Below are 27,684 nucleotides of genomic sequence, written 5' to 3'. Positions count from 1 at the left end.
TGAGTGAATTACACGACACTATTTGCTTGGCGGATGGACATGCGATCAACACACCACTTTTCTCGCCAGTGACCGTGTCACATATCCCTCCGCCCAGCAAAGCGGTGCCACACAACAGCAGTCCACAGCCTTTTTACAAGTGTATAAAAGTGATCAAGTCATCACAAAAATAACAGAAAAAAATCCTATATAAGCCGCATCGGACTATAAGCCGCAGGGTTCAAAATTTGAGAAAAAAGTTGCGGTTTATAGTCCGAAATTTACGGTAACTTATTTTTAAACTTTCTGTATCTAGCCTTAGCTTCTTTTGTTTTTTCTTTGATAAATTCTTTATACAATGCATTTATATTTTTGCAAGCGTTCTATAAACTCCTAGAAATCCATGGACACTCTGCATACTTAACTTTCCTACTATGCTGAACAGGTGGACAATTTTTATTAAACAGTGTTGAGAAAATGCTCAAGAATTTCTCATAAGCAATATTCATGTCACCTAGTGAGTATACTTCATCCCAGTTACTATACGCCAGTAAATGCGAATGGACTAAGCCTACTATATTTTCTAATTTCTTTTTCCCATAATTATAATAATAAATAGCGAAGACTGGGAAATGGTCGCTGATATCATTTATTAATAGACCACTCACAGCCTTAGTATTGAAGGAATGAGGTTGAAATACAAAAAGTCCTGCCTCGCTACAAAAACAGATATGCTCTAACCTCATTGAATAAAGTACATAAGCAGACAAGTATATTCACATATTAAATAAATGAATAAAAGAAACATTTTAAGCATATAATTATACCTACACACCAAATCAATAAAGAAGACATAACTAGACATTTTTGATAAGTGGTGATGAGAAAGGTTTTTATAACTTTATGATCTGATATATTTCTGAGGACTTTGAAATAACAAATGACTTTTGATATATTGCCTAGATAGCTTAATGACCCTTAAGGAACTGTGGAATGCATGCCTGATGTTTTTTCTCTGAATCATGGACACAGCCAGAGTCGTCTTGACCGTTCAGTACTTGATTGTATCTTATGTTTTGACTAATGCTAGACGCCAGTTTTTGATTACTACTGAACGTTCTGCACAGAGGGAAATATTTTGGCCTAACAAAGAAAAGATACGGTTGGAAACATGCTAAAACTAAGAATATCATGACGTAAGCAAAGACATGAAGTATCAAAAGCACAAACTTTACATAGTCAGGTAAGAGCAATAGATTAATGATGTCCCAGCCAAAAGCTAACATAAATTCGCACAAGATGACACAATTGGAAGAATGAGGTACGATAGTGTATGTCCAAGATTGGAGGAGAATGTTCACAGGAAGGTCACGTGGAGATAAAACCAGCAGGTGCCAGAAGGAGCCACCCGAGAACTCGGCCAAAGACGATCGCCAAGGCCGAGAGACGGGATGGAAGACAACAGCCCCCTCCACACACACACACACACCAACAGCCCCCCACCTACACACCGAATCGCCCATAACCAGCACCACTCCCATGGAAGCAGACTCTCCTTCGAACTTGCCCCACCCCGAAGACTCATTGCTCATCAATCCCGGCCCACAATGTGCTACTGAATATAAAACTGATCTAACAACCTTGGACTTTGCCTTTTCTGAATGGAGACTTTCCGCTCTTGAAGGGCCCAGCGCTGTATTGTACTTTCCTGAAAACAGAGCTTTTTGAACAAGAATTGTGATTGAACTCAACCAATCTGTCCAAGTCTAATTTCTGCTTCAGTGTCTTTGCATTTTCCTAAATCTGAAGAAATCAAACGAGCACGCAGTGAGTAAATTGGATAACAGGTGATTGGCAAAGGCTTTTGCCGTGAGGCGCAGATAACGCGCTCCCTAAATTGTGGACAAAATCCAACAGTATCAATATCATTAGTGAATATACTGTTGGATTTTGTTCCGAAATCCTTTGTAATAAACTGTAATGTAATTTAAAAATCTACCAACATGGTTGTATATGCGGTAAATGTTGTTGTTCACTCTATAGGTCATACAGCGCCGATGTTCCAAATATGACACTCCTCCTTGATTTAACATCTCATAAGTTATTATTGTCAGCAGGGCTAAAGGATAGTGCTTGGAAGTGAATGTCTTATCGCCCAATTTAAAACACATGCCACATTTGAGCTAGTATTTATTCATTTATTTATTTCCCATCCTCATGTTAGCTGGCATGTGTCAGAATTAAAATGTAATTTTGCTTTTAATTTTAAGTCTTTCAAAATTGCTATATCCTTACTGCACCGAGATAAACTGTTAAATACATATATCTTTAAAAACAAACAAAAACAATCTATGCTCCTGCACAGACTCTTAAAAGTGGCACCCAAATGCCAGATTACAAATCAAACCTCCTCCTTCACTCTCACATTTTTGATAAAACAGTCTACTTATCTAGACACTGTCATCACATATGAAATAATGGCCTGTAAATTAAATATACTGTTGTTGCTGTGGTCCCTCAAAACATATGACTAGGATTTGGACATTTATTAACCCCCATCAATTGATCAATTATCTCCTCACTAAATTCCTAGCCTGTTAACCTATCTGCATAAAGAAGACATTTACAAAGCAGGGGATAAGAGAATAACAAGGAACACCTTAACAATAAACAAAATAAACCCAACCCACAATAACAACCAAATAAACTAGAACCATGACATATGTGGACCCACACAGTACTCCTACTATTTCCTCATTAAAATTTTAGCCTTTTTGTGTAGAGCACCATTGAATTCTAATCATTGACCTAATTTTATCCTTAATTTAATCCCAATCACGAATGCCCACTACTTAATACTTTACTTGGTGTTCTTTTGATAAAAAGTGCCCCCTTGCAATGTCGTTTTTATTTGTTGTTTTTAACTCTAAGTGATTCAAATCTTTGACTTGTATAGTCTAATGTCCTAATCGATCAATAATTCCTCCTAAATGTAACATCTGCAATCACAATTTAATTTTATCCAATTCTACAATGTGTGTTCTCTCTTACTCTCACATTTTTTATGAGGGCTGGGCATTCTCCTCGTTGGACCAGTTTCTGCCCACAACCCTCAGATTATTCTATAATTTCTAATTTTTACATTTAACAATGAAAATCTGATGAACCATTTTCTAGCACACCGTTTTCATGCACCATTTTAGCCCAATTCCATCATTTATAACGAACTGATACACAAAGACAAACATAGATAACACACGGGCCCACAACATAGACATGACAATCTTCCCAGCTGATGACAAGGGGGAGGGGGTTGGGGGGGGGGGGTCAGTTGACGTGCGGAGAGCCTCACCATCACCACGTCGCAAAATATGCATTTGTGCCCACCACCAGCCCAAACTTTAGAGCCGCACCTGTCGTGTAACATGGGGGTAGAGATGGTCCAAATGGTAGAATATGGATTGTTCACAGGAATAAATTGGCAGAGCTGAAATTCCAAATTTGTCCAAAAGATGGCGCCAGACCAAAACGTGAGACCAATAGAGGGGCCAGAATAAGCTAAACCGGTTAAAATGGATATAAAAAAGGAACACGGTGTCAGAGTGTGAGTCACGCATGGAAGCACAAATGTGATTTTTATTTTTATTTCTTTGCTTGGCTAAAAATGTATTCTGTAACCGCTTTAAGCAATATTATTTGTCAATTTGATCAAGAGACCCGTCACTGAGAATAGTGGCGTGACATAAATTGTTTGGAGAAGCACAAATGTGATTTTTATTTTTATTTCTTTGCTTGGCTAAAAATGTATTCTGTAACCGCTTTAAGCAATATTATTTGTCAATTCGAAATTGTTTAAGAAAGTAGGTCAAGGGTGAAAAGGGGAAGTGAAAGGTTTTACCACTAGCTGTGCATTTGGTGGAAAGTACTGCGTGGTCAGGGCGGAAACAGCGGCTGAAGGCCACAGATAACAAAGCGTGGGGAGGCTGGCCAGTTCCCTCTATGGGCGTGGGAAACTGGCCAGTTCCCTCTATAGGCGTGAGAAAGCTGGCCAGTCCCTTCTATAGGCGTGGGAAAACTGGGCAGTCTTACCCTATAGGGAAAGTACCGGAGAAAAGAAAGGGGAGGGGGGGGACGGAGAGGTCTATAAAAGGTCCTGCTGGAGCAGCTTCAGGGCTTTTCCCCCCAAAAGAGCTCTCATACGTGAAGAGGCCCGGAGGAGTTTCAAGATTTTTTCCAAAGTCCCAAAGATCTTTGTGTGAGACGCAGGATCACTGGACTGAAATTAACTTGGATTTACTCCTAAAAATTGGACTGGACAACTTTAAACGAGAAATTGGTGAGGATGACCGTTTTTATGTATTTTAGCGAGAGGGGGGAATAGTCATCGGGCCGCCGGCTTCCTCGTGGCCAGCCTGTTTCTCTAATTTGGATTTTAGAAGCAAGATCGAACTGATCACTCGACTTTGCTTCCACCAAAAATAGCACGCAACTGGTATTTACCTCTTCCCTTTTTTATGAACTGTGTTTTGCAATCAAATTGTTCTGGGATTGAATGATTTTATTAACACGGGTATCAGTGAGTGAAGTTGTTCAGTTTCTGGAGTAATTGAGATTTGTAATTCTATTCCATGTTTCTTCAATAAATGTGTTTTGTATATTACTTACTTCGTTGTGCGCGGATTTGTACTAAATATGCAACCGAAGGCTCAGGCCCGCTTCCCCTTTTAGACGGGCCGCGTAAAAAGGAACTCCGAACAAGTTAGAGACTTAAATAACTTCCGTAGTTATCTGAGCCACGAGTGAATTTCGATCTGTTCGAAAGTTGTTTCGTCTGAATAAAATTAAAGGAAGTGTTTAAATCAGATTATTGGTTTTGTGTAGAACGGAAAGTTATTTAACTATTTGAAAGGCTCAGGCCCGCTTCCCCTTTTTGACGGGTCGCGGAAAAAGTAACTCCGAGGAAGTTGGAGAATTAAATAACTTTCGCAAATATTTAAGGGAAGAGTGGATTTCGTTAAAAGTGAATTGTTGGAAATTTACTTCTTCTAAATAAAATAACGACAACGGTTAAAATAAATCATTGGGGTTGGAGGAGAATAAAAGTATTTCGATTGTCCGTCGGGCGCGGCCCAGTTCCTAAAATTGTCGGGCCGCGTCAAAAGTTAAACGGGACACGATCAAAAAATAGACTTGCCTTCCAAATTAATTATTGGGCAAATCTAAACAGAGCACGACATTTTTATCCGGTTTAGGATAGTTGTTATTCTTTTTAAAGCAATTAAGAGGGGTGAAGAACTCCGACGGTTAAGTGCTAGATCTGCGTATACGAAGTTAGAATTAATAATATAAAGGGCATTAATTTTCTTCTTAAATGCTATTATTGTCACACTTTTATTAATTCGATTCTCTTTCGAATAAAAAAGTTGGTCGGCTCGCTGCATGAGCGACCAAGTGGAACGGACCCATATCAACATTTACTTCGGCGAAACTAGTGCTTGGGTGCGCTATACAAACGAATCCCTGAGGTCTTAACAAAGACATCTAAAAAATATCCGTAACGAATAAGACCTTCAAACATTAGCGGGGAGCCATCAATACGATGCGGTCACTTCGAAGTCCTGCCTCGAATTGAGTTACTCGGCACGAGCTTCGGGTGACTTGAGAGGGATTGGCGTCGTACAGAAATTAGATTGATTCCGGAGGAGTTAATTTAACTCGGGTGGTTAGATTACGGACGAATCTCCGAACCCGGCTAAAACAAACCCGTTACTGGGAAGCCGGGGGCACCTTAATCCGAGAGGTGCGTTTGACACACCCTTTTGAAAACAAAAATGGTTAGTTTAACCCCACCGTACAATGGGATACAACCTTCATGCTAATTATATGTATACATTCTTTATGAAATTCTTGTTAAGCCATTTTTCTGACTCCAACTCACATGCATAATAAAAATTTTAAAAAATCAACAATTTTATACAAATCAACTTATTGTTCTTCATGAACCACAAATCATCACTTCCACCCCATGAACAGCAGCACCACAACTAATCACTCACTTCCCCAGCTGCGTCGCTGTCCCATCTGACAGCCAAGGCTGCTTTCCACAGAATATCAACATAGACACACTTCAACAATTATGTAGCGACCTGGTTAACCCAGTTACCCTTCGCCCTAGACAACAATATAAGTCTCTAAGGTCGCACTATTGAGGTCGCCAGGGATCCGTCCTGCTATAACAGCGACACCTTCACCTTTTTTTGTTTTTGTTTTCACGAGTCCCCGACTCGTATCGGTGGCCTGGCCGATCCAATCGACCCTGACCTTAGGCAACAGTACAAAGTCCCTAAGCGTCTACTACTGAGGCCACTCCGGCATCCGTCCCGCTATATCAGCGACGCCTTCACCTGTTTTTTTTTCTTTTTTCTTTTTCACGAGTCCCCGACTCGTATTGGTGGCCTGGCCGATCCAATCGACCCTGACTTTAGGCAACCGTACAAAGTCCCTAAGCGTCTACTATTGAGGCCACTCCGGCATCCGTCCTGCTATATCAGCGATGCCTTCACCTGTTTTTTTTGTTTTTTGTTTTTCATGAGTCCCTGACTCGTATCGGTGGCCTGGCCGATCCAATCGACCCTGACCTTAGGCAACCGTACAAGGTCCCTAAGTGTCTACTATTGAGGCCACTCCGGCATCCGTCCTGCTATATCAGCGCTGCTTTCACCTGGGGTTTTTTGTTTTTCACGAGTCCCCGACTCGTATCGGTGGCCTGGCCGAGTCAATCGACCCTGACCTTAGGCGACAGCGTGCACAGTCCCCAAGCGTCTACTATTGAGGCCACTCTGGTGCCCATATGCTAGCCATTGGCATCCTACAAGTTCCCTACGGTGTGAGCGCCCTTCGTTGATCAGACGAAGTTCTCACCACCTTTCTCTTTCTTTCTTTTTCCACAAATCACTTTTACCAAGTTCCACACAAGCCTAAATATCTATACAACCCTTCCTGAACACAGAGCTGAAATTATTAATTTTGTATTCCGCTTTCACTCCACAACATTGCTGAACTGGGAGAGAGAAAAAGGTTCCCCCTTACCTTTTGTGCTGATCAGACTGCAATATTGTTGAGGAAGAGCGGAGAAGGAATAATCCTTTCCTGGAGCATGCACTCTTCCTTCTGAAGAAATCACGTCGGATGGTCACCATTTGTTGGATTTTGTCCACAATTTAGGGAGCGCACTATCTGCGCCTCACGGCAAAAGCCATTGCCAATCACCTGTTATCCAATTTACTCACTGCATGCTCGTTTGATTTCTTCAGATTTAGGAAAATGCTAAGACACTGAAGCAGAAATTAGACTTACACAGGTTGGTTGAGTTCAATCACAATTCTTGTCAAGAAAGCTCTGTTTTCAGGAAAGTACAAGACAGCGCTGGGCCTTTCAAGAGCAGAAAGTCTCCATTCAGAAAAGGCAATGTTCAAGGTTCTTTGGTCAGCTTATATGCAGTTGCACATCCCAGTGTGGGCCGAGTTTGATGGGTGATGAGTCTTTGGGGTGGGGCAAGTTCGCAGGAGAGTCTGATTCCATGGGAGTGGGTGCTGGTTCGGTGAGAGCTGGTTCCGTGGGGTTGGGTGCTGATTATGGGCGATTTGATGTGTGGGGGCTGTTGTTTTCCTTTCCGTCTTTCAGCCTTGACGATCATCTTTGGCTTGGCTGTCTCCCTCTGGCACCTGCTGGTTTTATCTCCAAGTGACCTTCCTGTAAACATTCTCCTCCATTCTTGCACATACACTGTCGCACCTCATCCATTCATCATTCTTTCAATTTTGTCATTTTGTACGGAATTATGTGAGCTTTTGGCTGTGACATCATCAATTTATTAATGTTCCCTGACGATGCAAAGTTTGTACTCACCACTTACCATGTTTTTGTTTGTTTGTACTTTTGATACTCCATGTACTTGCTTACGTCATCATATTTTTGTTTAATCATGCTTTCAACCATATCTTTTCTTTGTTAGGTAAAATATTTCCTTCTGTCCAGAACGTTCAGTAGTAATCGAAAACTGGGTCTAGCATTAGTCAAAACATAAGATACAATCAAGTACTGAACATTTTTAGACGACTTTGGTAGTGTCCGTGATTTAGAAAATCATCAGGCATGCATTAAACAGTTCCTTAAGGGTCATTAAGCTATTCAGGCAATATATAAAAAAAACATTTGTTATTTCAAAGTTCTCAGAAATATATATCAGAAGTTATAAAAACCTTTCTCATTACCACTTATCAAAAATGTCTAGTTATGTCTTCCTTATTAATTTGGTGTGTAGGTATAATTATATGCTTAAAATGTTTCTTTTATTGATTTAATATGTGAATATACTTGTCTGCTTATGTACTTTATTCAATGAGGTTTGAGCATATCTGTTTTTGTAGCTAGGCAAGACTTTTTGTATTTCGACCCCATTCCTTCAATACATATTATCAATAAGGTTGGCACTGTGTGAGGTAATTCTACTGGGTCTTGTAATTTTCGGGAATAAAGTCATACTGTACATAGTATTGATGAATTTATCTGTCGCTTTATGATTATCTGGGTTAATTACGTCAATGTTAAAGTCCCCGCAAATAAAGATTATTTTGTTACTCATTTCAGAAAACTTTTCCTCCTCAACATAACCTTTGAAGTTAGATTCTGGAGCTCTGTAAATACAGCTGACCACTATATGTTTATGCTTTTCCCTCCAAATTTCAACTGTGATGCATTCCAGAAAGTTGTCAACAACTTTTGTAACTTTTTCTAGAATATTAAAATTCAGAGACTTATCGATATAATAATAATATTAAATAAATAAATAAATAAATAAATAAATGAATAAATAAATAAATAAATAAATAAATAAAGGATCGTGAAAATGTAAATAATACTTTATAAGACTGAAGTTCGCAACATACTTCTACAGTTGAAGTGTATAATTGAGAGCTTGGCATCTGCCTTAACATCACGATCACATTGATCTTCAGTGTAATAATGACAGTCATTAATGACGGAAGAGAAAAATTTATTGTCCAGGTCTATATGATCCAAATCCTGCGATTTGTAGTCAGTGTACTCAAACGTCTTAAGCTCCTGGTGTCACGGATCGGATGGAACATGGAGCAGGGCGACCAAGTGCAGCTTGGACCAGGGTTTATTGAGGGAAAAGGGAAGTGGAAGGAGGCATCGAGGGAAACAGACGAGAACTGGCAAACTAATAACATGAGAGACTGACCGACAGGGATTGCAAACAGAAACAGACTCGAAACAGACAGGAACCACAAGGACGACATCGACGATCCGACAGGGAGTGAGGGGCAGACAGGACTTATATACACGATAAGTAACGAGAGGCAGGTGGGAATAATCACACTGATCATGGGCACACAGGAGGGGAGGGGCGAGCACACAGACACACGAACTATGACACGATCGGAGGCGAGTCCTGACACCTGGGGGGTATTGACTTACTCTGAGATGGGAGACTGAGCATTCGGTTCCAGAAAAGTTGATCTGAGTTAGTTCAATCAACTCTGAGTATGTTAACCTGGAGTTACACGTGTGCACAACCACTATAAAAAGACATCATCAATGGAGCCCCGATACCACGAGTCACCATGACAACTGAGGAAAAACAGATCAGCTTATTTTACCAAAATTGAGTTGTCCTTATGCAAGCCTATGGCGAGTACGAACGTATTTTCCGCCCCAAATCTAATACGGCTGCAGCAGCAAAGGAGAGAGAGACGTCATGGGAGGAAATTGCTGCCCGATGTGCAAGTTTGAATGTGCTATTTCATTGATGTAACACAGGGGTGTCAAACTCATTTCACATTGTGGGCCACATACGGCCCCATTAGATGTCAAGTGGGCCGGACCATTAAAATTATACCATACTCTGCTATAAATAACCAAAATATAATGTGTTAGAGATTTGCTCACTCCAACTTATTTTGCAAGAACCACACGGGAGACAAGTAAGTCCTTTTAGACACCTGCAGGTGGAGAGTCCATTCGTCGCTGTGCGTGCAGCGATGTTCGAATGAAGGTCTGAGGTCTCCACCATGCAAAGGGCATATTTATTAAGAGAAACAGAGTGGGGGTTGAGAGTTGACAGGTTTGGTGAACCCCCGGCCTCTGGTAAGATCAGAGCAGGGGGTGTTTTACGATGTTGTGGGAAACAGAACAACTTTGATTGCTTCCTCTGCAGCTGGTCAATCAAGCAGAGAATGCAACCACTTTATTTTACTGCGTTGTGAGAGCAAGACAAGATTGGTTAATCATTATAGTCTACATTCCAACATAATCCTATGATAAAGATAACCTGGAAAACCCTAACATAATGTCTTTCCTTTTTCTTTCTTTTTTTGGTGTAAAGAAGCACAAGAACATTAGGAAAATGTTGAAATTAAATGAACATTCCTTTTACAAAACATTAATAGCATTACATTAACATTAACATAACTAACATTAACAGTAATGCACTTTAAGACTGAACGAGATTTATAAAGAAAATAATTTTTAAACCATTTACACATGTCCATATAAAATCTCAATTTAATCCCTGCCTACACCTTACAAACTAAGAGTGCTATTAAATGTGCAAAGAAGAAAGTATTCACATGTCCTGTAAATGTGGAAACGTCATACATGAAATTCACATACACATACAATACATATTGAACATTCATTGAGTTGCATGAACAGTAGAAATCCACCATACGTTTTTGTAGTGAAGTTGCTGACTAACATTGAACTGCACAGTTTTTTTAATCACCACAGTAAGGATTCATCTTCACAGAGCTGTATTTTTTCAATGCAAACAGTATCTAAGGCAGCATTTTAAAGGCATAAGACTAGTCTGGACTTGTTTTTGTTCCTGATACTTCGTATCTTTTGGCCGGTACAAGTGCATCAATACCATGTCCTGACTAACTGTCACTTGCAGAATGACATTTAAGTGCTTGTTTGTGAGCCTTGAACGCGTTTTTGTTTTATTGATATTCATTACTGAGAAAATGTGTTCACAAAGGTAGTTTGTCCCAAACATGCACAAACGTTTCGCAGCCCGGGCTGTTAATTTGGGGTACCCTGGTAGTAGATACTGATAAATGTTGTCCAGACCTACGGAGGCAAATTTGGCCTTCAAATCTGCATGTTTTCAGCTGTTGTGGTGTCCATCATTGGCACCAACTCAAGAAACTCTTCAGTAACAGTCAATGTCTCATCAACTCCAAGAATAAATAAAGCCAGTAGTGCCAGGTCTGTGATGTCGGTGCTCTCGTCAATTGCAACGGAAAATGCAATACATGACTTGACTCTCTGTTTCAATTGGCTGTCTAAATCTGCTGATAGGTCCGAAATTCTCTCTAATATAGTATTCCTCGTCAGGCTAATATTAGCAAAAGCCTTCATCATGCATCGTTTAACAAAGTCACCATCGGAATACAGCTTTGATGCTAATGCTATTTCGGTGGCAATCAGGTAGCTGGATTTTACAGCTGCTTCACTGACTTATCGGCTCTGGATGAAAGTTGACTGCTGTTTCCTCAGACCTGCCTGCAATTTGTTGATCTTATCTCTTCTCAGTTGTGCTTGCATGCCGTCATATTTTTCGCTGTGAAGAGTCTCGTAGTGGCGTTGAATATTATATTCCTTCAATACCGAAACTTGTTGCAAACACACCAAGCACATTGGTTTTACATGCTTATCCATAAATAAATAGGACGTGGTCCATTTTTCATTGAGAATTCTAAACTCCGTATCTACTTTTCTCCGTTTGGATAATGACATTTTGGCGAATGAGGGTGTAGGGGAGGGGTAGAGACCAGGGTAGAAACAACGTCGTAACAAGCAGCAATTGGCGCATTGCTACCGTCTGCTGTGTTGGGTTTGTCTTCTCTGATCAAAACAATGTTGTCTTCTACTCTGATCAAAACAGTGTGCCCCATAGCGGATAATCCATGAATTACATATTATTAAAAATATCAATTCCTTGTCTTTTATGCATTTTTTCACTTTTAAAATGTCCTGCGGGCCTGATCAAACGTGGGCCTGATCGAACCTCCTTGCGGGCTGGTTCCGGCCCGCGGGCCTTTATGTTTGACACCCCTCATGTAACATCTAACCATAAGATCGTAGCATAGCCTATAGTTATGAATTTAAGTAGGAATGAAATCTGATTTTCATTTAGGTGCAATCCAACAGGAGAAAGAAAGCACTTGGAAGCACCTCAAAATGAAACATAAAAAGATTGGACAAAACAGTAAGGCATGTTTTGCTAGGCTGTGATTGCACCTCACTTTGATTTTAATTAAATTATTTTAAATGGACTCACTCTATTAAACAAGGTCAATATTAATTTAAACTAAAATATTAATTCAGTGGCTACTTCAAATAATTTAAACCTCAAAGAAAGTGTTTTCCAACGTCCTAAATTAATTCTACACTTTGTGGATTAACAGTTGACAGAAATGCATTTATGTTTTATGCCTATTGTAGTAATTTAGTATGTGACGCTGTACTCTACACCAACACAAATTAAAATACTATTTTAAAATAAACATCGAGTTCTGCTCAGCCAACAGAAAAAAAAGTAATGCTCTGCATCCCCGATATTATAAAGAAAACAGTGCTATGCATAAAGTTTGCTCCGATGTGAGTGGGAATCGAACTCATGGTGCCCACACACAAGACTGGCGAGTGTACCACTACACCATCCCACAGCCTGAGATGGTTATTGAAATAAATTATACTGTTCAAAGAAAAGCAGTAGCGCTCGAAAAGATATTCTTCTAGAAATGATGAAACATCTAATCTATGTCAGAAGATTCTCTCGCGACGTAAAGCGTTCAGAATTATTACGGCTTCCATGTCGATCGGATTTTCAATGAACGGCCAAGCCATGATTAACTGCTTTCTTTGTGTGGGAGGAGACAGGTTGAAACTCAGGGTCTCTTATACTAAACCTGCCAGCGTGCATGTTATGTTCACAGAGTAAGTTACCGCAGTAACTGACCCAGAGTTTAAGTTGCCTCTCTTTCTGGAATGGATAAATCAGAGTTTCCCTCTGGATTGGCCGTTCATTCAAAATCTGATCGACATCGAAGCTGTAATAATTCGAAACGCTTTACGTCACGAGATAATCTTCTGACCCAGATTAGACGTTTTATCATTTCTAGAATATCTTTTCGAACGCTACTGCTATTCTTTGAACAACATAATTTATCTTAATAACCTTCCCGGCCATGGAATGGCTGATCGTGTAGTGGAACACTAACATGTCTTGTGTGCAGGCATCATGAGTTTGATTCCCACATAGTATGTCGGTAGCACTACGTTTTTTTGCAAACGGCGTTTCTTTTATAATAACGGGGATGCAGAGCATTACTTTTTTTCTGTTGGGTGAGCAGAACTCAGTTTGTTTTAAAATAGTATTTTATTGAGTGTTGGTGTAGGCCACAGCGTCACATTTTAAATGACTTCAGTAGGTATAAAACATAAATGTGTTTGTGCTTGTGTTTGGGCGATGTGATGCGAAGTGCAGTGGTGTTGGAGTAGTTTTAGTGCTCGTAGTTAATGCATGTTGCATGCTTCTTCCTGCTTGCTACCATCTGCTTTCAGCTACTGCCGCCGGCTAGCCCCCTGTTTCCGGGGGCGAAAAGAGGAGCCGAGTGCGTAAGCCTCCTCAGCCGGTACATAGCCTCTCCACCGCCAAGACTTCTGCATGCCTCCTCGCGGCCACGCACGGTAACTGGGTGCCTTGCGGCTCCAGGCCAAATTGCAGGGGATCGACTGGGGAAAAACAGTGGGCCCTTAGGCGTGATGTGCAGGCCCACCGGCACATGTATATGCCCTGGCGTCTGCTAACCATTGTCCCAGCTATGGGATAAATAGCACCCTCGCTGCCTTGTGGGTATCATCTGAAACGGAAAGGGTAAGGGAGCAAACCCTGACAGAAAACCCGTCTTGGACTCCGTCAGGCAGACTCATGTTTTAAAAAAGAACTTTTCTGGCAACTCCTGCAGCCAACCTGCTGCCAAAAGTATCGGTTCCTTTGGATGACAACAGGAAGGCCGAGAGGGGAGCCCTGCTGCCTGGCTTCCATAAAACTTGCCCAGGCTTCTTGTGCACTGGAGAGGGAACTCCAGCTCCACCAACCAGTGGAGACAACACGGGAGATTATCAGTTACCGGTTATAAGCCCTTTATTATTAGCGTAGAGTCTGGGCGCCAGGGGCTACCTCCGACGGTGGGAGAGATGTTTGGTCTCATTGGACAACTACCGCCTGCCTCAAGCTGGGCACCCCCCAGCCAATAAGGTGCTTTCCCGCCACAGCTTGCCTGCTTCATTGGGTGCATGGAGCTCAGGGATCTATCCTAACAAGTGGGCTATAAATTCACGCACCAAGCAACACAAAGAAATTACCGAAGATTCCAGCATTACGCCTGGGGTGCTGGAATGTCAGGACTATGACACCCGGGCTCAGTGACAACCTACAAGAGATTAGTGATGTCCATAAAACTGCAGTTATAAACAATGAACTCCTGAAGCACAGAATTGACATCTCGATCCTCCAGGAAACACGACTCCATGGATCTGACTCACTCAAGGAAAAGGACTATACCTTTTTCTGGTGGGGGGGAGCCCCCTGAGGAAACCAGGGAATAAGGAGTAGGGTTCGCTGTCAGAAACACCCTTGTGCTCTGTAGAGTCAAACTACAGACAAAAAACCTACACAGATCCAAACCAAAGGGAGCCCCCCGCATCGACAGCAGCAAAACAACTGACCCAACCAAAGCTACAGCCTTCCTCTGTGCCTTAGAGGATTCCCTCCCCAACCCACCCCTGTCCAGCTCTGCCCAGCAGTACTGGGATGGCTTGAGGGATGCCATACACAGCACGGCCCTGTCAGTCTTTGGCGTAAAGCAGGGAAAGCCAAACGACTGGTTCGATGCCAATTTAACAACGTTGGCACCAATCCTCAAAGAAAAACGCATCACCCTCACAAATTACAAGCATACTACAAACACCAAAACTCTACAGGCCCTCCGATCTTCTAGGGGGAAACTTCAACAAGCCTCTAGACATTGTTCCAATGACTATTGGCTACAGCTCTGCAGCAACATTCAATCAGCTGCTGATGCAGGCAACATCAGACTCATGTTCGACGGCATCAAAAAGGCACAATCGCCCCGCTGAAATCAGTTTCGGGAGAAACCATCGCTGACCGCTGTAAACAGCTGGACCACTGGGTGGAACACTACTCAGAGCTCTATTCCAGGGACAACAGTGTCTCTGATGCAGCCCTCAGGCATGTAGGGCATTGACCTGTTACGGAAGAGCTTGACATGGAACCAACGACTGAGGAGCTAAGCAAAGCAATCAACAGCCTGACCAGCGGAAAAGCTCCAGGCACTGATGGGATAACAGCCGAAGTCCTCAAGTGTGGGAAGCCTGCTCTTCTGCATAGACTCCACAGGCTCTTATGCCTGTGCTGGAAAGAAGGCTCTATCCCACAGGACATGAGAAATGCTAACATCGTCACCTTGTACAAAAACAAGGGAGACAGGAGTGACTGTAACAACTACCGTGGCATCTCCCTACTCAGCATTACCAGTAAGCTGTTTGCTCAAGTTGCACGAAATAGACTCCAAGTCCTCGCAGAGAAACTCCACCCAGAGTCACAGGCCGGGTTCAGACCAGGAAGATCAACCCTGGATATGATCTTCAACCTGAGACAGCTTCAGGGGAAGTGCAGAGAGCAACATAAACCTCTCTACATGGCCTTCGTCGACCTTACCAAGGCTTTCGACCTGGTGAGCAGGAGCGGCCTCTTCCAACTAGTGGAACGGATAGGTTGCTCACCAAAACTCTTCAGCATCCTCCCGTCCTTCCACACTGACATGAAAGGTATTGTTCAGTACGACGGGTGCACTTCTGAGCCCTTTAACGTCTGCTGTGGTGTCAAACAGGGATGCTCCTGCGCCAAGCCTTCGGAACATCAACTGAGGGAGTCTACTTACACACCAGGACAGATGGCAAATTATTCAACCTCTCCCGACTGAGAGCAAAAAAACAAGGTCAGACCACTCACCATTCGGGACATGTTGTTTGCTGATGATGCAGCATTGACAACACACACCAGGGAACACCTGGACATTCTGCTCGACCGGTTCAGCCAAGCATGTCAGGACTTAAACCTGACCATCAGCCTAAACAAAACCAAGACACTGGGCCAGGGGACCACTGGGCCACCCTCCATCACCATCAACAACTACACGCTGTAAGCTGTAAGCAGCTTTACCTATCTTGGGTCTACCATCACCTGCAATTTGTCACTCGATGCTGAAGTTAGCAACCGAATTGCGAAAGCAGCTTCCATATTTGGAAAACTGGCATTCAAAACAGGTACAGTTTTTCCCAAAAAATTACGAAGCACTCAGAGACTGTCGCGCTTGCATTGTATGAGTTGGCTTGAAACATTGCACGGGCTAAAAAGCCAACATTCGTTAAAAAGTGCCTCAGTGATGTTGTAATCTTGTCTCCTGAACCCGACAAACTAAAACTAATGGTATCAGACATCCAACTGTCCCACCACATTGTTGAACACAGAATATCGGACATTAACAGAAATGTCAGAAGTCGCACTAAGAACACGTAGTATGTGAAAAAATGCTATTGTAAATTGTTATGTTTTTGTTTGTGGACTTTGTTGAACTGAGAGTTTGTATGTGTGAGACATTGCGCACAATGTTCATTGGTGAAAATGACTGGCCTGTGGTCTTAGTACTGTAGGAGTCAATTTATGTCATTATCATGATGGTGTGTGACGTAATGTCACACAATACATTTGGCTGAGCAGAGGTATGTGTGTAAGAGGAAGGGATGGGGTGTTGTTCATGTGTGCCCATGTGTATGATGTGGCCCTTTGTGGTAACACAGTAAAAAATGTGGCTCTTTGTCTCTGACTGGTTGGCCACCCCTGATTTAAAAGAATTAAATTAAAATCAAAGTGACGTGCAATCACAGCCTGCTTCCAAGTCCTTTTTTCTCCTGTTGGATTGCACCTAAATGAAAATCAGATTTAATTTCTATTTAAATTCACAACTATAGCCTACGCTACGATCTTATGGTTAAATGTTACATCAATGGAATAGTACGTTCAAACTGACGCATTGATTCGGGCATCAATTTTCTCCCATGACGTCTCTCTCCTTCGCTGCTACAGCTGTATTAGATTTGCGGCGAAAAATACGTTCGTACTCGCCGTAGGCTTGCATAATGACCTCCAATAAAGGAAAATAAGGTGATCTGTTTTTCCTCAGTTGTCATGGTGACTAGTGGTATTGGGGCTCAATTGATAGTTTTTTTTTTATAGGAGTTGTGCACGCGAATACTCAGATTTTCCCATCTCAGAGTAAGTCAACTGAGAGTTCAGGGATAGACTCAGAGTATGTTGAACCTGCTTTCTGGAATACCCTCCTGCACAATACAAAAGGTGCAACATTTTAACAAGTCAATGTTTCAGCAAGGATTAACAGAATTCCTGTTTTCAGTCAGCACTTTACAAATAATTATAAATCCAAAATAAGTTGTCAACCCTATAATTTCCCTCCTGTTTATTATATGATTATTTCTTCCTTGGTATTAAGCATGAGCAATAAAACAGAAACAGAGTATCCATTACTTACGAGGAAACATTTTCAATGGTCAACTCATCAAGTCCCTGTAATGCATGTTTGTTTACACAACATCCTCACAGTCTTCGCAATCTGCAGAGGGATATATTCGTCACTTTTTACATGCCTAGTGTGTCGTAACCTCTGTCCTGTGTTAAGGCAGAGGTTACCACAAACCTTATTACAGCAAACTTTAAACATTGGATAACAGGTTGTAAGCAAACACAGGAGTTACAAATTTTAACAGCCGTTGCCACCAGTTGCCAGATGTTAACCAGAAGAAATCCCACTGTTGTGAGGTAAGTGCATGCAACTCGCATGAACTAGATGAACTTTGGTCTCATATAAGTCTTTTGATCTGAATCCTAAATGTCTTCAGCATACAAGAAAAACAAATGGCCTCCACACTGACATTGCCGTTCAAATACTTTGGAGGGGACTGTAAGAGATTTCTGCTCGCTGCCAGTTAAATGCAAATCCACTGTACAATTTCAAACAGTTACATTTCAGTTGACCCCTATTATTTGCAGGGGCTAGGGTTTAAGTTGTGAATATTGAAAACCCACGTATAATTGATGTGTCCAAATGCAGTAGAGAAATAAACAAACCCAAACAAATGCTCTTAAAAATATTGTGATAAACAATATAGGTTTTCCATGAACAATGAGGGGAAAATTGGTAAAAGAAAAATGTGGGGATTGGTGAAAGAAAAGTACAAAACAAAACAACAAAGATCCAATAATATTTTTCAAAAACAACCTGTGAATATGAGAATCCGTTGATGCTGAGCTAGCAGTTCAGTATGTAGGACTCTACTGTATTGTGTATGGGGAAAAACAAGATCAGATTAAAGAGACACTAAACTGGGATAAACATTGGCACTTACATGATCGGTCTATATGTAAAAATGATGTTAGCACCAATATTCACACCACTAAAATAATAATGATGATGATAGAACTTTATTCATCCCACAGCGAGGACATTTATTTGTCACAGCAGCGCATACAAGTGCAAGAATAGAAGTGCCAAAATTTCAAAAAAGGAAATATAACAGACAAGGACAAACACAAGTGCTGCTAGTAGAGACGAAACACAATTTTATCAGGTGCCACACGTGTTGTAAAGTCTGACAGCAGAGGGAATGAAGGACCTGCGGAACCGTTCCTTCCTACACCGTGGGTGTAAAAGCCTGCTGCTAAAGGAGCTGCTCAGGGAATCCAGTGACTATAGGGATTTTTGGAGATTTACGACAAACTGGTCCACCTACTTTTGGAGCTCGCTTCCTGTTTTTTTTTCATCTCAGTTTGAGTATGTCACTCGTGGCAGGCAGGCAAGCATTGTAATCCATATTGACTTTTCAGTTGTCACCTAGTGTCTAAAATGGTGATTCATTGCTACCAAAATTCATATGCACATTAGTACTCATGTTCACTTCAACCTGGGAAAATATGAAAGACAACATCCATCCATCAATCCATCTTCTACTGCTTATCCGGGGTCGGGTCGTGGGGGCAGTAACTTTAGGAAGGACGCCCAGGCTTTCCTCTTCCCAGCCACTTCGTCCAGCTTGTCCCGGTGGATCCCAAAGCATTCCCAGGCCAGCCGAGAGACATAGACAACATTAACAGAACAATTTCAGCCTCTTACCAGCCTGACAGGGGAATTTGTGTCGCAGACACCCCATCGTCAATCAGCAGCCAAAGCTCCCTCTGACGCCGACCTCATTTACCGACGCCGGTGAGGCGGCCAGCAGCATACTTGTCAGACGTGTTGGCTACTCTGTCCCCACCGCTGACCGCGTTAGCTGATACCGGTGAGGCGCCACCTTCTTCTCTGGAGGTGTCCATGGTGGTTGCCTGCCGTGTAGCGGCGTACGTCCTACTGCCAATCAGTTATCCCACTGCCAGTCAGTGTGCGTCAATTTCCAATAAATAACTGCGAGACAACCCACAGATCAGCTTGTCAAAATTGAAAAACTTGGAGTTAAAAAGATTGGGAGCACAAGACTTTCAGTGAGGAGGCTGACCCTTCAGTGGAGTGTGGCCGCTTAAGGTTTGAACTCAACTCAACTTTATTTATAAAGCCCTTTCACACCAACAGCAGCTCGATACAAAGTGCTGTAGATGAACCCACAAGGCATAAGACAATCAACCAAATAGCGAGAACAATAAAATTAAATTAAACAGTAAACAGCCACTACAACAAGAGCAGGGTCTCATTGGGAGTTGAAAGCCAAGGAATAAAGTACCTCTATTACAGATAGGTGACGGGCGACATGGCCGTGCTTCGTCGTGGCTCTCTGAACCGGACTCCCAGTGAGGAGGCCGACCTTTCAGTTGAGTGTGGCCGTTAAACCACCACCTTTTCGGATAGGTGGTACCCTAGAGGTGGACTTCTGGGGAAATTTAAGTCAAATGAACCCTTACAGAGTTCCTATCAATAATTCATCTTACATAAAGCCTCTCAGAATGTGAGACACACACTATATTATGTTTGCATATCTTGGTGACTGATGAAAGAAAATAGACAAAACGTAACAGTTAATTAAGCTGTACGTTGACTGCTCAATTCTTGCTCTTTTGAGGTAGCCATGGAAAAGCTTTTTAAGTTTTCAGAGGTTCGATTTTCAGTTAAATTTTTCAATTAAATTTCAATTTTTTATTTTTTATTTTCCTGCATGTACTTTGAGGTTTGATGAGCCAAAAGTGAGAAGGTGCAAGATTTTAATGAATGTGGCATTTCTTCAACATGAGTTAAGATAAGAAAAGACAAAAAAAGCAGCACCAAAAGCTTTCATTGATTAAAAAAAAAAAAAAAAAAATGGCTGGTTTTCAATCGAGCAGTGTTGGTAACATTTTAATAGCATCGATACTTCAATATCTATTATTTCGACTGGATTTGAACAGTTGTGGTAGACCCTTTTGGATTTCCACCTGCTCTTTCTGAGAACACTTTGTTCAGGATTATGGAGTTTTTTTCAATCTGCTAGGTGAGGTGAAGATGCAAAAAGATGTTATTTTTTATTTGTAATTGTATTCATTGTATTTTATTAGTGATTAATCTGGTCAGCAACTGCAGTGACATCATAACCACCCAAATGGATAATTTGCACAATGCTTGCAACCAAACTATCAAATACATCCAAATTTTATGTCCTCAGTGGTCTTAATGCCATGTATTTTGATCACGAACTATGTCACCCAAGGCAAGGGTGGATTTGGTGTTTGTTTGGGTGAGCTTTGAACCAAACAGGAATGCATGAACCACTTCCTGGGTCATCAAGGGTGTAGTGTTGACATCTTCAAGGGCATCTGCCACGGCAAATTGTCTGTCCCTCAAGCGATTCCAGTTGGATAGTATACTGTGGTATTCAAATACCTTCTCATAGTTACCCACAGAGTTGTAGAGTTTGATCAGACCTCTGTAATCGTACTCCAACCCACTGTAGCCCTCTCCAAACAGCTTCTTTCCTGGAAGAACAAAGTACATTTTACATTAAAGATTTTTCATGATTTGATTCATGATCACTTCAGATTGCATAACAGTATTAAAGGCCTCAACACACACCACTCCAACATTGGCCAATGTGACCAACGTTACAACCAAATTGTGTCAGCCTCAACATTGGCATGTCGGGCTGGAAAAGTGACAAAATGCAACTCGCCAGCCATGAAGCCATATATGACTACTTTGCTACATCGCGGTTCGATTATTGTGGCTTCAGTACATCGCAGATTTTTCCGCAAAAAACATTCACAAATTCAAAATAAAACTTCTAAATTGAGGAATTATGGCACGAAAGTTGCCCACACGCCAGCAGAAGGCAGGGAGTGCCCACACAATTGCAGTGCGTACGCAAAAATTGTTATCATAAAAAGAGTTCTAAAAACATATTTACAATGTTGTACCTTGGTATAGAAAAATTGTTATGATAAAATGAGTTGTAAAAACATTTACAGTATATACACTTGTACCTTGTTATAAAAAATGTTATAATAATAATAAAAGCTGTTCTAAAAACATATTTACAGTATGTGTTAAGAATTCTCCATGTTATTTGTTATTCAGCCGTGCTTTGAATTGAGGTAGGGTACTTTATTTTGAAGGCCGTTCAGTCACTGACGACGTAAGTGGGTCTCCTAACAAGAGAAATGAATGATCACGTGTCTAACCTTTAGGACAATGTAGTCTTGCTCCAAATGTTGGTTTACATTCCTTTAGAGCAGTGGTCCCCAACCACCGGGCCGCGGGCCGGCACCAGTCAGTGGGTCACTTGGTACCGGGCCGCCAAGCCGCATAGAAAAAAAATTAAAAAAATAGCGATGATGATGGTGGGCGCCCGGTCCTACGTCTTAAGGTCCCCGATGGAGTGGAGCAAGAAGGTGAGGGCAGCGAAGCGTCACCGCGACGTGTGCCCCCATACCTGACCTAACCTGACCTGATGTGAATTAATTCAGGTCAAGACGCTCGTCCTGGTCACGTGACATGTTTCCCCAGTTGAGCCTGCAAAGCTAGCAAAAATGAGTAAGAATTTATTTTGAAAAATATAAAAAAATGTGGCGATTCCCTCCCTATTACATCAGTCGGTGCATCTGTGTCTCTTGACACAGGTTAATTCAGGTCAAGCCGCTCGTCCCGGTCACGTGACATGTCACCCCAGTCGAGCCCGCGAAGCAAGCAAAAATGAGCAAGAAACAGAGATGTTTGGAAAGCTTCTTCGGAAAGGGGAAAAAGCCCAATGAGGAGACGGAAGAAGAAGAAGCTATGACTTCTAAGAAAAGGAAAGCTGCATTTAAAAGAAAATTTCTGGAGTCCTACTTAAAATATGGCTTTATTGCCACAGGTGACTCTGACGCGCCATCCCACTCTGCATATGTGGCGACAGGCTAGCTAACGAGGCAATGAAGCCTTCAAAACTGCTTCGACACATGGAGACCAAGCATCCTGCATTAAAAGACAAACCTTAACCACTTCGGGTGTCATTGTCTCCGATTACGCCTAGATGGGACCGGTTCGTTTATGAGAAACAAGCTCAGTGCTCCCACTAATTCAACGTAATGCTGAGTTTTATTTTTATGTGGTTTATTCTTGTTTTTATGCCAGTCGTATCATATTATTTCATTGTATTAATATATTTATTATAAATGTATTATTTATTTATATGAATGTATTATTTATTTATATAAAGGCCGGTCCGCGAAAATATTTCTGACACGTAACTGGTCCATGGCGCAAAAAAGGTTGGGGACCACTGCTTTAGAGGTCCGTTTTCGCGTGTTACAGGGATGAGAATTTTCCGCGGATCCGCGGATTTCCGTGTATTTTTCCATCGGGAGTATCATTTTCGTGAATCGTGTAGATCTGTTGAGAATTTTTTTTATATGGAGGGGCTGGCAGGAGTATTGCGACAACAGCCGCAATGTAAATGGTGCGGAGATCTGATGGTTTCCAGCCCCATGTGGTACCTGACAATTTTCGAAGCAGTTGTGACCGCTTTTGGATGTATTGGCTCACTTGCCGGACGTGTTCATTGAAAGTGAGTTGTCGGTCATATGTGACCCCCAGGAAGGTGGGAGTTGTATTCGTTTTAAGCACTGACTCTCCAATCTTGATGTTCGGGCACCACTTTGTTTCAGCAGAGTCCATCGTGAAGAATGCAAGTTCTGACTTGGATGTGTTGAGTTTGATTATCTGAGCTCCATCCAGCTTCGTAACCTGCGAGATAAGGAGTAGGGTCTTCAAGGCCGAGTTTTGATTCTTGGAGGACTACTGCATCAATGTTGAGTTTCTTGCAGATTACCGCTAACTCTGTGATTTTTGTGGAGAGTGAGTCGCAATTCCACTGGAGGATGAGCTCAACTAAATGCAGCAAGAGCAATAACCGGACAGGTCCGGTGTACTCCAACACCTGCAGTGCTCCATGAAGCCCAACACCCACCCCTTTCCTCACGCCTCCAATTCCTGTCAATTCTGAAAGCCGATGAATGGTCCCATCTCCCTCCCGAAGATGACAGACGATGTCCGCATGAGGTTAAAACTGGCGCAATTTTACCACCCCTGCCCTATCTCAACTCAACCTCCTGACAGACACCGCGGAAACTGTACATAACCCTAACATTCCGTGGTCCCTGCCAACCCCTCCAACCACCCTTTTTACTCCCATCCTCAAATCTACCACACCGTCCCAACAGCTTGCGGCAGCGGAGGAAACCATCGCCCAGAATGGTCATACCGACCTACTAATATTCACAGATGGCTCTGTAATAAACAGCGTACAAAATGGAGGAGCAGGTGTGATAGTTCGTCGTGCTGATGAAACAATCCAGGTGTGGCACGCTCCCACCGGGACCTTTAGCAGTTCTTTTCAAGCTGAAAAGTCTGCTATGACTGCTGCCATCTTCTGGCTAAATCAATATGACGACTGGTCCTCGGTCTCCATCATCAGTGACTGCAAGTCGCTGGTCCAAGCGCTCAGTAATCCCTGCCCCTCTGACCCCGACATCATATCCCTTCAAACCACCCTTGCGGCTTTCCCAAACAACAAACAGATACAAATCAATCTGGGTCCCAGGTCACTGCAACCTCAAGGGCAACAACCTAGCCGATGAACAAGCAAAACTTGGCTCCTCCCTACCCCAAGATGAACGCTAGCTGAATAAATCAACACGCCAAGCAATCATCCGCAGGAGGTGCGCCCCCCCCCCCCCCTCCTTCAAATCACCCCCGCCTAATCTCCCTACTATCCCAAAAACCCAACCCACTGGAGGAGGCCTCTCTGTCGAAAAAAGACCTCACCGACCTGATCCATTTTCGATCCGGACATCACCCTACGCTCAGAAGGTGGCTACATCTAATGGGGAAGTGTGACGACGCCCGATGTTGACTATGCGGTGAAGAGGAAGAATCCGCCGAACACCTCTGGCTGCGGTGCCCTGCGCTGATGTCAGAGCGGTACTACTGACAGCTTGGTTCCTCCTTCAGTGAACTCTCCAGCCTCCCTAAAGCAAGCCTTGCACTTCTGAGGATTATCCTCAGGCGCCTCGAGTGACTCACAGACAGACAGACAGACAGACAGACAGACAGACAGCAGCCGCCTTATTTTCGGCAGCATGTTGGCACTACTTTCGTCACATCATTTGCCTAATTAGCAAACGTTTTAGCCAACATGGCGAACGTTTTAGAGAAAAAAGACGAGGATCGTGCCGGGGAAATAGACAAGTCGAACAGGATCAGGAACTGCTTCAGATGGGTATGGCTCGAGAGCAGCATCATCTTACAACTCGGAACACAAAGACGCTCTTAAAGCAAGGCGACAGTGAGCGCCCGGCGCGTTGCGGTTGCATGATCGGACTAAATTAAGCTCCCTGCACACTGAGGTCCTCTTAAATTTTGGAATGTACTTCAGGACTTTAAAAATATTGTCTAAATTTCAGCGGCGGCTCTGTCCCAATAATGCGACCAGAGCGGTGCAGTCGCACGGTCGGCGGCGCGCTACGGTTGCGCGTTTGGCGGTTCGCTGCAGTTGCGCGATCTGACAAAATTAAGCTCCTTGCGCACTTAGTAGGTCCACTTGAATTTTGGAAAGGCCATCAGGAGTTTAAAAATATTTTCTAAATTTCAGCCACGGCTCTGTCACAATAATGTAACCAGCGTGGTGCAGTTGTGCGGTCGGCCACGCGCTACGGTTGCGCGTTCGGCGGTGCGCTGCAGTTGCACGATTGGACAAAAATGCGCAAATGAAAAAGTGCTTAAAAAAGTCTTGGAACCGATTAAATTTTTTTCCATTTTTTGTAATGGGAAAAATAGATTCTTACCAGGTCACCATTGTAAATGAGAAAGTGTTCTCAACCGGCTTACCTGGTAAAACATTGAATAGAATAGAATAGAATAGAATAGAATAGATTATATTCACCTTGGTAGTCCACCAAGCAGGAATATTTTTTTAACAAAACTGTTGAAATTGAGTGATGAAATGAATGGTTTTGAGGTTGCTATACTGCCAAAACCCAGGAGTTTCCAGGGAGGTTTTCCCCCTGAGCCCCCTCCGGGACGTTGCCCCTTGTCCCTGCGGCCCCCCTGCGGCAAGTGGGGCATGCGGCCCCCAGACCCCGGCTACTTTTCAGTCGTTTTGCTCATTTGGCGTTCTCATCCCTGATGTTAGCACGATCGCGAATTGCATCTTCCCACTAACTCATCACCCTGCCCAGTACTTTTTGTTAACATGTTACACGCACACACAGCCATCCCTCCGTCCGTCTCTCTGTCCATCCATCCTCCGCTTTTCCGGGGTCGGGTCGCGGGGGCAGCAGCTTTAGGAGGGACTCCCAGACTTCCCTCTCCCCAGCCACTTCATCCAGTTCATCCCGGGGATTTCAACATGTTCCCAGGCCAGCTGAGAGACATGGTCTCTCCAGCGCGTCCTGGGTCAACCACGGGGTCTCCTGCCGGTGGGACATGCTCGGAACACCTCCCCAGGGAGGCGTCCAGGAGGCATCCTGATGAGATGCCCGAGCCACCTCATCTGGCTCCTGTCAACGTGAAGGAGCTGCGGCTCTACTCCAAGTCTCTCCTGGATGACCGAGCTTCTCACCCTATCTCTAAGGGAGAGCCTGGACACTCTACGGAGAAAACTCATTTCGGCCGCTTGTATCCGGGATCTGGTTCTTTCGGTTACGACCCATAGCTCATGACCATAGGTGAGGGTAGGAGCGTAGATCAACCGGTAAATTGAGAGCTTTTCCTCAGCTCTCTCTTCACCACCACAGACTGGTACAGAGTACACATTACAGCCGACGCTGCACCGCTCCGACTGTCGATCTCGCGCTCCATCCTCCCCTCACTCGTGAACAAGACCCCAAGATACTTGAACTCCTCCACTTAGGGCAGGATCTCATCCCTGATCCGGAAAGGGCATTCCACCTTTTTCCGACCGAGGACCATGGACTCAGGTTTGGAGGTGCTTACCCTCATCCCGACCGCTTCACACTCAACTGCAAAACGCTCCAGTGAGAGCTGGAGATCACGGCTTGAAGAAGCTAACAGCACCACGTCGTCTGCAAAAAGCAGAGACGCAATGCTGAAGTCCCCAAACCGGACATCCTCAATGCTAGGGTTGACAAATTATCTTAATCGTATGGTTATGTTGGAATGTAGACAATGTTGATTAACCAGTTGCTGACGGGGACAAACTTATTCTGTTTGTTTCCGCAGCATTGTAAACAAAGTGGTAAGACCCCCTGCACTCAATGACCAGCTATAGAGGAAGCAATCAGACTTCTTCTGTTTCCTCCAATGTCATAAAACACCCCTTGCTCTGATTTGACCAGAGGATGGGGGGTTCACCAAACCTGTCCACTCTCACCCCCACCCTGCTTTCTCTCAATAAATATGCGCGTGCAAGAGGTCTAAGTCAGACTGCCTTCAAGCATCACTGTACCACACAGTGTGGAGATGGCTTTCTCCGCTTGCAGGCATAAAATGGCCAAACTGTCTGACGTGTTGTTCTTGCAAAGAAGTTAGAGTGAACAACACTAGCACTCAACGCCTCGGCTGCGCCTAGAAATTCTTCCTTAAAAGTTATGAACAGAATCTGTGACAAAGGGCAGCCTTGGCAGAGACCGACTATCACTGGGAACGAATCCGGCTTACTGCCGGAAATGTGGGCCAAACTCTGGCATCGATGATACAGGGACTGAACCGCCCTTATCAGTTGGCTCGGCACCCCGTACTGCCGAAGCATCCTCCACAGAACTTCCCGAGGGACACGATCAAACTCCTTCTCCAAGTACACAAAAATACATGTGGACTGATTGGGCGAGTCCACGAGGTGTTCCCTGCTCCCTCGAGGAACATGCCGAGGGGAGAGCTGGTCCACTGTTCCACGGCCAGGACGAAAACCACACTGCTCCTCCTGAATCCGAGGTTCGATCTTCCGACGGACCCTCCTCTCCAGCACCCCTGAATAGACCTTACCAGGTAGTGTGATTCCTCT

At 43.2% G+C, this 27,684-nt stretch overlaps 1 protein-coding gene across 6 annotated transcripts in view; it reads right to left on the bottom strand.

Moving 5' to 3' along the window:
- Positions 1-18,633: 18,633 nt before the first annotated feature.
- Positions 18,634-27,684, bottom strand: part of appbp2 (amyloid beta precursor protein (cytoplasmic tail) binding protein 2) — a 163,263-nt gene continuing 154,212 nt past the window's right edge. For 3 of the 6 annotated variants that reach the window (XM_049725793.2, XM_049725791.2, XM_049725792.2), the window contains one exon: positions 18,634-21,163. In XM_049725793.2, coding sequence (XP_049581750.1) covers positions 20,859-21,163 — 305 coding nt within the window. In that variant the 3' untranslated portion in view covers positions 18,634-20,858. The remainder of the gene's footprint in view (positions 21,164-27,684) is intronic. The other 3 variants (XR_007482727.2, XR_007482728.2, XM_049725794.2) reach the window with 3 other exon arrangements.

This window comes from Syngnathus scovelli, chromosome 7, assembly GCF_024217435.2.
Source record: "Syngnathus scovelli strain Florida chromosome 7, RoL_Ssco_1.2, whole genome shotgun sequence".
Lineage (NCBI taxonomy): Eukaryota > Metazoa > Chordata > Actinopteri > Syngnathiformes > Syngnathidae > Syngnathus > Syngnathus scovelli.
The sequence above is the reverse complement of the archived record's forward strand: the minus strand, read 5'-3'. Positions and strand labels throughout refer to the sequence as shown.